Below are 12289 nucleotides of genomic sequence, written 5' to 3' on the forward strand. Positions count from 1 at the left end.
TCACCTCTTCTGGCCTTACAACTGGCATCCATCGGAAAAGGCTTGGCACAACTTATCCATACAATTAAAGTCTGTTTAAATATACAATGCCGAATCGCTGGAATGATTTGCGACATAATCCATCTCTGCTCCTGCAGAGACAAATATGAAGCAGGCTTTTCCGCTCCGTGGTTGAGGGCAAAGGCAATTATGTGTTTATGCAGTAAAAAAAAATACAGTAGGACAGGCCCAAGCATAATGTAATTCTCTCTTGAGTACAGCCAGTCAAATACATTGCTTATTTGATTTTCCATTCCACTTTTCTCCATCCGTATCTTTTGATTTCTGCTACATGGAGTGGAAAGCCAGCAGCTTTGTAGATTCCCATCTGCACATGCAGTCATGGTGATATTTTCATATCAATCTCCCATAAGATTTACTTCACATGTGTGGTGGAAGCGTCTGAATCATACACAATCATTCCCCCGTATTATCTACACGTGATTACATTGGCAGTAAGCTGACAGGCCAAATAATGTTTATCACTTTCTGCCATTTTTAACATCTTTTCAAGTCTGTGCAGCCCCAGCATGATAACTATTGGCCATTTTGCTGCAGCAGTGCCATTTAATGAATCGTTCCATTGCCTAGTGGATAACAGAATGAACGAATGGCTTTCTGTGTTAGTGGCTGCCACTGCCTATCCTATCAGATAATTAACTTTTTGCAAATAGACTGCGCTGACTACCAAACAGAGTAAGCCTGCGCAATTAGAATTACTTATCTATGGTTTCTCTTTTTTCCAGATGTCGGAGGAAAAGCAAACAAGACAAACGCATCCACATTTCATACTTTCTTATTCCACCGTTTTTCCCTCAAATGGTCACAAATATTGCTCTATATTTGTGTATCTATAGACAAATGAACAAGTAATGAATGAGAGAGGATGTCTTATTGAAAGTGAAGCCTCTGTATTATTTTACATCTTTGTTCGACAGCCTCAGCCCAGATGTTCAGCATCTCCTACAGAAGAATCTGCTGTTTTCTTTTACCTCCCTCTCTCTCTCCCCCTGCTCCCCTCGTTTTCTTTTTTTCCTCTCTCTTGCGGATGGTCTCGGGCCAACAGTGGCGCAATTCAATATTTATATGTTTCCTTCTGTTTGGTTTCCACCGCAAAGGGAGGTGGGCTTTCATGTGTCGGATTTGCCACAGCAGCGATTCAGTTCCAGCTTTTAAAGCGTTGGGGGCCATTTGAACAAAGCCATCTGTTTGAGTGGGCCGTTTTATTAAGTGACAAACTGGATCCCTCTACATCGCTAATGTGTCCCGTGGGAGATGGCGGTAGCTTGTGTTTGTGTGTGTGTGTGTGTGTGTGTGTGTGTGTGTGTGTGTGTGTGTGTGTGTGTGTGTGTGTGTGTGAGAGATAAAAAGGGGTACGCGTTTTTCTCTGCAAACATATAGCAATAGTGGCTTTTGCTTCATCTTCAATGATAATTCAACAAGGGGGCCTTTCAGATGCCATCTCATCCCATGAAACACAGAATACGAACAGCGGCACTGTTCCATAAATAACCATGTGATATTTATTTAATGGAACCTTCCAGAATGTTTTTTTTTCTATTGTTCCAAACCCCCAATTTATTAATATTTTTCAGCCATTCGCAATGTTCTCTCTCCATCCCGCGAGAACATTGTAACGCCCGTGAGAGTGTGTGCCACGTGTATGCTAGGTAGTGCACCTTTGGAGCCCCCCCCCCCCCCCCCATCAATCCATCGAATGTGGGACGAGTGCATTAGCCATTCTTTTTGAAGCTGTTGCTGTTGTACTAAAGTGCCCTAACTTCTGCAGAGCTCTTGCCAGAAGCTGAGGCCTTGCATCGCAGTGCCAGCGAGAATGAGTAACGCACACTTAGTGGGGTTAAAGGACGTCCCATTGGAATATGATTTATGCCATCTCAGTCATTGGGCTAAATATTTGACAAGCAACCGTGTTGTAATTGATGATATGCATTTATTTATTCACGGGAGACTCTTGGCGTCTTATGAGCCAAATAAGAGAGTCCGACCCCATCGCAAAATGGACCCGCAGCCCTCGTATCCACATGCAGTTTCAATATTAATGTGTCATTAAGCCGCATTTTTGTATCTTCTACTGAATTAGTTTTACATAATGACTGTTATGAATTTTGCTGAGAGAGCACATTTTGGTGGGGGTGGGGACAGTATAGGAGAAGGCTTGTACTATGAACTTCATTATGTGTGACAAGCAGCACAATATTGATGGAGGAGCGGGTCTCCATCATTGCACTGCATTAAAACCTCTGCAGTGAATTAATGTACTATTCCTGATCCAGTAATTAACAGTCATTCGGGAGCAATATCCCTTTTCAAGTAATCACTAATTGCAATAAGAATTTCAGTTTCCATTTAAGACAAGATTACCGATGAGCATGCAATTCAAATCAGCCAACAGTTCTAATTAAGCTCTGATTCCTTTTCATTCCTTCTGCTTTGTGAGCACATACAATGTGCAGTTTGTTTCCTCAGCATTACAAAAGGCACATTTTTTATCATAATGCTGCAGACAGAGAGCTGGGTAATGCACTGTGATGTGTGTGTGTGTGTGTGTGTGTGTGTGGTTTAGCTTCTCTTTTTCTGTCGCATTGTTTATCTCGGTGTTTGCACGTCTGCATTACGACATGGGGGTTCACATGTTTCTGAACACTATATGGGCCGTTAATGAATCCATAGAGGTGGGGTTACTTCATCAACCACACTACTGCAATCACAATCACATCCATCCCTCTGCACCTTTCTTTATTTTTTTTGTAAATATGTTTTATTGATTTTCACAGTTTTTATCCCACCAGGGACGAGGATTCACACATATCTGAGGACAATTATAGATTGAAATTTGAAACCTCATTTCCCGAACACTACCCACACCACCACATCCGCACCACCCACCCAATGTAGGGTTACAGGCTATATGGAAGTTATACCTTTAGGTCAATTCAGGTACATTTAGGTGATGGACATAATATCAAAAATAATTGCATGAATCGATCCCCAAATAATAAAGTGAGAAAAATAAAATGGTTAATAGCTAAGGAAACTGTTGCTATGGGACGGATCAGTGATCGACATTAGTCTTTGTGGAGAGGTTCTTGTAAGGAGTCGTAGTAATCTAGAAAAGGTCTCCATACTTTATCAAAGGTTTGGCAGGAAGCTCTGAGAGTATATTTCTTTATTTAAATTGAAATACTATGATGATTACATTGTTGCAGTGGACTTTCAGAACACCTAAATGATTAGATAAAGTAAAATGTCCAAGAACTGTATATGACGAGTATTCCCTTTACCCTCGTCCAACATTAGACACCCCTTTCAGTTCTATTTGCACCACTTGCTGCCATTGTGACAATTCATCAATAGCCTCAGAATTGATAGGCTGCGGCTTAAAGATGTCGAATGAGGTTAATGGCATCTTTAAATGTTCCTTTCTTCCACCAGTATGTCCAAAATGGAGCAGGGTATTTGCAGACTGCCACCCAATGTGTTAGGATTAATTATCGCCCTCCACAACCCCACCTCACCCTGCAAGTTAAAGATTCAGAGAGGAAATGGCCCTTTTCATGCAAATTAAATTGAATATGTCAGTCAGTATAATTGTGAAAACCGAGCAGTCTTGGACTGGTGTCTGTGCCGAATAGAGGATCCAACTGAAAGTGGGTGTATTAATGTTCGTCTCTCCACTCTTTGATTCATGCTCTTTAATGGCTTGGCAGATCAAACTTTAGTCATGGCGGACTTGAAATGTTTTGCCCATTATGAATGAAACCCAGACTTGAGAACAGTATTTAAATGCATGTTTGGCTGTAAGTTAAGCCAATATCAAACAAACTTGTAATAAATGCAGATCCACAAGACGCTCTGAACACAACTATCCTCCCAGTTTAGCGGGACGATACAAAGAAATATGATATCATTGGCCTCCGTTACGCAGTCCTCTCAACTTATAGTCCCGCTCTGCAACACGTTCCTTAAGTTCTCCCAAAGTTCTGCAGAAAACAAGCATTAAATTCACTGCTGGTTGAAACCAAAAAAAGCTGCCCCAGTGTGGCGATGATCTCCTAAGAACATCTTATTGATTGATCAGACCACTTCATTTAAATGGTAGTTGTAAAAGGCCTCCAAAGGGGGGCACAATATTAATAAGGATAGTTTATGGTACCAGCAACAGTAGTAAAATGGGCTTCCCACATTGTTGAAGGCTTCCAATTTCCATTTATGGCTTTCCATTAAACAAATACGTACTTCCAGGCATGAAATGCTCTGCCCCCTCAGCCCTGTGGACATGGCTGTTCTTGAGAACGATAAAGGCTCTCAGTCAGCCACCGAATTATTAATATGGCGTTGATCCATGAAAAATAGAGCAAAGGATGCTGTGAAGCTCTTCTTCCTGGCAGCGGTGTGAACAAGGTTACGTTACGACCTCAAGGGAGAACAGGCACAGGCCCATGTCACCAACCTTTTAGCTTGTGACAGGCTTTGCTTCTCATTTGTTTGCTGGCGACAGCTTAGCACTGGATTAACCGCTGCCTATCCTCGGTATTAATTCACGGTTACCTCTCAAAGGAGATCCACATATGCTGCAGAGGTTGCAGGCGCTTCGACTAGATAGCAGTTCTTTCAATTGAGATGGATTTGATTTGATTAAAGGCCAAACTGAACTAATTACATTATTTTCTATCCGAAATTAACATGATTGCAGATCCATCTTTCCACTGTCTTATTGTAGAAGCGTTCGGTCGGGTTTTTTTCCCCCAACACAATCCTTGAAAAATCAGGGTTCTGTGTTAAAAGGTGTCTTCGTGCTGCATGCGACAACGTTTGTTCATAGACCAAATCATTTTAGTCGCTGTCAAGCTTCTCGTCATGGCATTGTTCAGAGGGAACAGAGGTTTCAATCAGCCTTTGTCTACCTGCAGCGATACGAGGAGTCGGCCAAAATGGATGTTTGTCAGCGGCAGACCTAAAATGGGGGTATGATGGTGCTATCAGCGGCCATGTCTGTGAAAACACCATTACCTCCATGTCACGCCTCAATCACTCCCCATTGTGCGATGACTCCCCCCCCCCCCCCCCCCCCCCCCCACACACACACACACACACACCTCCAGTGCTGATCTCCCGTACATGTCCTAGTAGTCTATCTCAGCCGGCGTGGGGAGACGCACCGAGCCATAATGGATGGCCCCGGAGCGAAAACAACCCCAATAGCATATCAATTACCCATCAGCACCCTCTTGGCGGGAGTGACAATGTGCACCCCGGCAAAGTCAACGAGATAAAGTGCAAATTCAGATATAATGGCGCTTTCTGCCGCGTGCAAATTACACAGTGTCAACCCCGCTTCCCACCTGTCAGATCTGTCAGCGCGCCCGGATGAGCGAGAGCCTCTGAGAAGCGGGTGTGTGGGTTTTATTTTAATGTATGTGCGCATGTCATGAGGCAATCAGGTGATTTCCCAGACTCGTTTGCCCCGGTGGAGGCCCAGCTGCTTGCCTGTTTATCTATTCGGCCTTTTTGATGTGCTGACCACACATTATGTCACCTCTCCGTGAGGCCTGCGGGTTAATTTGTCCCTCTCTCGCAGCGCCGCCGCTGGGCAGCACAATCTGGGAGGTGCAAATCAGTCAACAACACAGGCACACGGGCAGGCACAATTGCACACACAGATGAGGTGATTCAGATGGTTGGCATTACCGCAGCTGTGTGGCCCTTAATGGCCTGCTGAAGTGATTGATAAAAGGCAAACAGTTGCTCCGCAGGGGGACAGATGGAGCTACACCTCCCACTGAAGCCGCTACTCGAGCTTTAGATGAAAATACTAGGGGAGTCTGACTAAGCACGACAGCGTTGTTGAAATTAGCCTTGATCATTACGATGGAGCTGGAATATAAATCTCCAAAATCAAAATGTCATCAAGGGGAGAGTAAGCTTCCTACTCGTCCCTCTTATGTTGTTTTTGACATATACAAAATGCGAAACAACTCCAATTCCTGGAATTGAAACTGAATTTGGGAATTGTTTTAATGGCTGACCAAACCTGAATATTATTGGGGAATCATTGGTTGCAGCTCTCTTGCACCGCTATCGGGATCGGAGCCTAAAGCAACCACAGTCGATGGGAACGTCCCTATCCATGTCCACACAAAGAAAACACTGTTCCACTCTGCTATTCTCTCACCTCCATTTTTGCATTTCTATCCTCATTGCCTTTACACTTGACTTGTTGTGCTGAATTGAGGGACCAATTAGGAGCGGCAGGATGCTCACATCGCCGAACAGAGCGCTGCGAGGGTCTTATCAGGTCCGTGTCTGGATGCACGGGGCGCAACCCGCGTTCTGATTGCTGGTTTTTCTAGAGATTAGTGATGTGTGCTACTGAACGGAGGCGCAAGCTTCTGTTTCAGTGAGGAAAATGTCAGCCTTATGTCGTTAGAAGCACTGGATGGTCACGTGGTTTAAGTCCAGTGTGTAGACCGTGGGAGTCGTAACAGCTTGTCAAGATAGATTACTTTTGAATGTATTTTCCCTAATTTTATGAACTCATTTCCCTCTGAAGTGGCATTATAAATTAGGTACTCACTAGCAGCTCGAACACCTAATTACACATAACACAGCAAAGGGTTACAGATAGTAGTAATTTCCATTATAGTCTTCCCTGTACGGTGTAGTGAACAATCTAGATCCTAAGTGAACAGTTTCTATACACCCCACTATACGTTTATTGAATTTGCTTTGGGACAGTATCAAATAGAGACAACAATGGGGGAAGAGGCAATATTTCTCTACAAAAGTTTGCAGCCTTGACACAGACCCAAAATATCTTACCACAATGTGATCAAATCAGCATGTATTTCAACTTCTTTTCTCCAGCGATCGAAACCTTTTCTTTTCTTTCTTCCCCACAAAAATGTGTCTTTTCATCCGAGAATTCCTCTTTAAAACTCCCTCTAAAGTCTCAGTTATACTTCAGAGATTTCACAGTTTTATAGAAATACTCCCAGAGTCAAGATAAGATGCCCTCTGTCCTTGAACTTCTGATCTTCATCACTGATCATCAGTTTCCACTCACACAATGAAGTCAGTACAATCTCTTGTGTTGACGCGAATTGATGAGAGAGATGACTTGCTCTGCCTGTAGCGTGCCTACTAACTATGTGTGTCATCTTTTCTTCTGTTTCTGTCTCTCTCCAGCACCACCAAAGTTTTTAAGAACCCCCAATGACCAAACAGGCGTGCAAGGAGGCGTGGCATCCTTCATCTGCCAAGCTACGGGAGATCCACGACCGAAGATCGTGTGGAACAAGAAGGGGAAGAAAGTCAGCAACCAGAGATTTGAGGTATTAGGTCTATTGTTCTGATGTAAAATGCTCGACAAAATGGGAATGCTTCAAGCACTGCTTTTGGCTCCGCACGCACATAATCCATCGCGCCAAGCCCGGCTCGCTTGCTTTTTTCGCCTTTTTTGCCACCAAGCATTAGCAGGCTCTAATAACCATGCTGGCTAAGCTTTTTTTTTTCTGTACATGAACACGTTTTAATGAGCACGTACACAAAAAGATCTGGGGACCGATTTGTAATTAAATAAAAGACAAGAAAAGAGCAATTGGACAGAAGAAAGAAAACAACAACTTGTGGTGTGACCCAGATACCCACATTAGCATCACGCCACATTTGCCAGCTTAATGCAAAGTGAAAAGGGAAGTAGCGCTTTCCCTTTCGAAATACCCTCTTGCTTTGTGGCATCTTTATCTAAATGCATGTCCTACCCTGCTTATTTTTTTGCTGAAGCTTTGATTTCTGGTCAGCTTTAATCTGTACTTGGGCTCAATACCCATGAGAAATAACACATCATTGCAGAGCGCTGATAAGATTTCTATTAATTTCTGTGTCAGTCCTCGGGACTATCACGGTGTCACTACTTTTTTTTGTATTCACCCTGCGCTCGAAATGCCGTCTACGCTTGCTACAGCAAAGCAGCAACGGCTTAACGGAGCTCGGGGATCTCTTTCCAGCCTTTTCTTTGCATCTCATGCCGACAGAAATCTAATCTTATCAGAGTTCATTGCGTCGCCCGTCGTGCTGAATGCTAACACGCTAGTTTTCATTCTCTCATTGCTTCACACGGCTTGCTGGCTGTCGCCCATTCAATCATGCACTGCCTCCTCATCTTCTAACCAAAAAAAACCATTTCCTTTTAGAGGTCTCGCAACTTCCTTTCTGCTGCTTACTATGAAAGAAGGGCCTTTTAATGTTTTGTTTTTTTTACCATCACCTGCTGTAAAGCTTGAATGCCAACACCGCTATAGCTCGGCCAATGAAAATGTTGAGGTGTATTGTTAACTAACACGTGCGCAGATGTATTGTGAACTTTTAAAATGTTTGTAGGCCTCTGTGGTTGTCTGTGCGTGCGTGCGTTTGTGCGTGTTTGTGTGCGTGTGTGTGTGTATGTGTGTGTTTGTGTGCGTGTGTGTGTGTGTGTGTGCGTGCGTGTGTGCGTGTTTGTGTGCGTGCGTGCGTCTGTGTGTGTGTGCGTGTGCGTGTTTGTGTGCGTGCGTGTGTGCGTGCGTGTGTGTGTGCGCGCGTGTGTCAGCGTGTGCTTGTGTATGGAGCAGAGGTCTCAGGCCTATCTTTATTGAAATCTACCTCCTATGCTTAAAAGAGATTGAGTTATGACACAGGGCTTTCTAGAAATCAGTGAGTATACAACATGTAGCATGCAAAAATAGCTGAATAAGCTACAACAAACACCTGTTTGTGAGCATTTTATGTGTCGTTTGTCCAATACAGTCGGTCCTGTCTTATGTACCACTATCTCACCTCATGGTACAACTGTCCGTAACTGTTTATCAAGCCACCTTTAACTGTTTGTGCTTGTTTCTGTCCCATTAACACAATCCAATGTGTCGCATTTCCAAGGGATAGAGTGTTAACTTTAAGAGTGGGACACATTCAGATTTAAATATCACTCTACAACACGATATCCAAGTAAAAAATTCTGACCACCCGAACTTTCCCCATTCTTAAAGTTAGTCAGCCGCATCAATTATTTAGATAAGGAATAGTTCATGAACTAAAAGACATTACGTCTGAACACATAACAAATGGACATATATACATCAAATATGCTCAGTACCTACATGTAATCAATACACATTTGAATGCTCGCCACATATCCTGATGTTACGTGTATACATGCAAATGTAGAGTATAACCACAATATTCTAGGCCTCAATGTAAGGTAGGCAGCAGCTTTTGTTCGTGTCATGGGGAAGCGCATTGTGTCAATCACCATCCGTGTCGATAGCCAAATGTCCTCGACAGTGTTGTCTTTTACTCCTCTGCGGAAGGCCCCTCCCTTCGCCCGTCGTGAGCCAAAAAATCTCCTTTAACATATCCTGTCTGTCGCACCTGCAGGTGATAGAGTTCGACGACGGCTCTGGTTCAGTGCTAAGAATTCAGCCACTGCGCACGCCCCGAGATGAAGCCATATATGAATGTGTCGCCTCCAACAGTGTTGGAGAGACGAGCGCGACCACCAGACTCACTGTTTTACGTGGTAGGTCTCAGCCACCCCGAAAGAAAAACAATTGCACACACACACACGCACACACACACACACACACACACACATACACACCTCTAACATGCCTTTTTTCTCCCAGCTAACCCAGGTAAGCGTGAGTTTACTTGTCTTTCTGCCCTTTCTCTTTGTTTCTTCCTGTCGCAGCGCACCGTCAATCCCAATTACAGACTCTGGTTACACTCACGATGTGTCTTTTAACTTGATAAGATTTAGTCCATTAGCCGAGTAAGTTTCTGTTTCTGACTTAAGTCATTTGCATACAGATGCTTGACACAATAATTAAGATGCCAGTTAAATTATGCAAATAGCCATCCATTCCTAGCCTGTGGTGGTTTCATGGAAAAAGCTCAGCAATATTTTTCAAATCAGTCATTTTTCATCTCTGCGTTTCAGCTTTGATATTCTTTGGTGTATTCGCATTTGACTAACGAGCATGTATTGTTTATGGTATTGTTCGAGACCCAAGTGGCCTTCAGGCCAGTCCCTTTTTCAGGGACCAGTGGCTGTTAATAGCTGCGCCTCCTCTCCACAGACATGTGTAACAATCCAGATGGGAAAGGTCAGCCACTTTGTTTACTGCCAGTGAACAAAAGAGAATAAAAAAAAGTCAGACGACAAATATCAAGTTGGTTGAAAGTGCCGCTTTTATAATAAGCACTGAGCAACATTTTTATCTTGATTACACACAACATTCCATTCAAAGGCAAAATATGTGGTGGCCCTGAGCTTAAAAGGCTGAGTAATATCTCTCTAAAGAATGACTTGTTTGGCGCTGAATGGAGAAAATGGCTTTAGAAAAATGCCTTGGGCTGCCTGAATGAGGTGTGCTCCATTATGTACCACAATTACACAATATGGCAAATAAGTTTCTATTGAGAGGGGTGCTTCCATCCTATAGGAAAGAAAAGCTGGCTCTGCGAGTCTCTGAAGCCCCCCCCTCCCCCCTCCCCCCAGCCCCCTACTTCTTATCTCACCAGAGAGCCAACAAAAGGCCCCTTGCACTGTCTCCAGAGGCAGATTGAAAGAGAAAGGTGGCACGTCCACATGCAGCTCTCGCCTGTTTACTCTGGAGCACAAAGTGCGGGTGTGTGTGTACGTGTGCACGTTTTCTCACATGCAATACTCTGTGCATTTCCTGTTCCCTTTAGCTCTCGCTCTGTCTCTTTCTCTGTTTTTTTTTCCCCTTCAAATACACACACACACACGCACACACACAAATAGATAGCTAAGGGACGGGTACAGAAGCTGCTCTTCCCCGCTCCACGGCATAGCATTAGCATGTTTATTACCATTTCCATTTTGCTCTTCTGCTCGCTCTCCTTTCCCATCAATGTATTGGAAGGTGAGCAGAGGCCTATCACGGACCAAAAAAATAGAAAAACACGCCGTTATTGAAAAAAAAGAAAAAAAGAAAAGGAGGTGCTCCCTGTCCTCACATTGCCTCTTAGTGGATGCATATAAACTCCAAAAATATTGGCAATGTGAACGATAAGGTAATGCTCAGCACAATTTCTATATACGATATGTGCATTTCACTACCCTCCATCACCACTTGCAATGACGCAACAGGTATTCGACCTCTTCTCGGGTCGAGCATTTACATTTGCTTGACATCTGGTGTGTTGTCGGTCTGACAGAGGAAATGTATTTTTAAGCACACACTGGTCGTGAAACAGCAAGTAATAAACAATAGACCTGATTAATTATTATGAGCACTGATAACAGTCTTGGCTTGATAGACAAAGGAAAGGAAGCAAGATGAAAATTAATTCTATACAAAAGGGGGAAATGATGCCGCAGTGCTGGCCACAGACACGGATAAGCATTACTATGATAACATAAACTCTAGCTCGCCATATTCTTTCAGATTACACTTCAATAGTCATAACGTCAGATGTAGACATCCATAATGCGGCCAAGCTGAATGCTTTTATTTCATGGAGCTTGAAGTAAGCTGACACACTGCATTGTGGGTGCAGTGTTCTGTATGGGCAACACAAGGTTACCTCAAGGAGGCTTTATGTATTATTGAGGAGATCAAAAAAAAAAAATCCTTTCACAGCTACTTGGTACCGTACGATACACACAGCACAGCTGGTTTGCCACTCATCATTCCACATGACATAAACTGCAGTTTTTTTTTTTTTTAAGTCCGATCTGTCACCACGACCGGCAAAACAGGATTTCTCTCTCCTCCTTTGGCCCTTTTCGTGGAGCATGTGACGCAGGATCGGAGAGATAAAGAAATAAGCAAATCCAAATAAGCGCTTCTCCACCAGGCCCGAATACATATAAAGTGACTGTTTAGTTCATTTGGGCTCCAATGGTCTGTGGAAACAACTGCAAAGCATCTGTTGTGGGAAGCTCGCCACAGGGGGTGAGGCCTAATTCCATGAAGGAAAAGCACATTGTTGTAATTGCCATGCTATGAAGAGAGGGCACTTGAGGTGACAAATCCAAAAGCACTGGGAGGATATTAGTATTCGAATGTGTCTCTAACTTGATCGTTAGTGCCATTAGCAATGAACTTCCAGGCGCAGGGAAAAGTGATTTGCATGAAAGGCGAAAACCCTGAAACGTAATGATTTCGCCAGTCAAATCTGCATCACGAGCTACCGCTTTTTTGTTGCGTGGTTTTTCCCTCTGTTTCGA

At 43.5% G+C, this 12289-nt stretch overlaps 1 protein-coding gene across 1 annotated transcript in view; it reads left to right on the forward strand.

Moving 5' to 3' along the window:
- The window catches only part of LOC117747892 (receptor-type tyrosine-protein phosphatase delta-like), an 88916-nt gene that overhangs the window by 15650 nt on the left and 60977 nt on the right, over positions 1 to 12289 (forward strand). The window contains exons 2-3 of the mRNA XM_034557393.1: positions 7246 to 7391; positions 9469 to 9610. Of these exons, the coding sequence (XP_034413284.1) occupies positions 7246 to 7391; positions 9469 to 9610 (288 nt within the window). The remainder of the gene's footprint in view (positions 1 to 7245; positions 7392 to 9468; positions 9611 to 12289) is intronic.

Source organism: Cyclopterus lumpus, chromosome 18 (genome assembly GCF_009769545.1).
Source record: "Cyclopterus lumpus isolate fCycLum1 chromosome 18, fCycLum1.pri, whole genome shotgun sequence".
Lineage (NCBI taxonomy): Eukaryota > Metazoa > Chordata > Actinopteri > Perciformes > Cyclopteridae > Cyclopterus > Cyclopterus lumpus.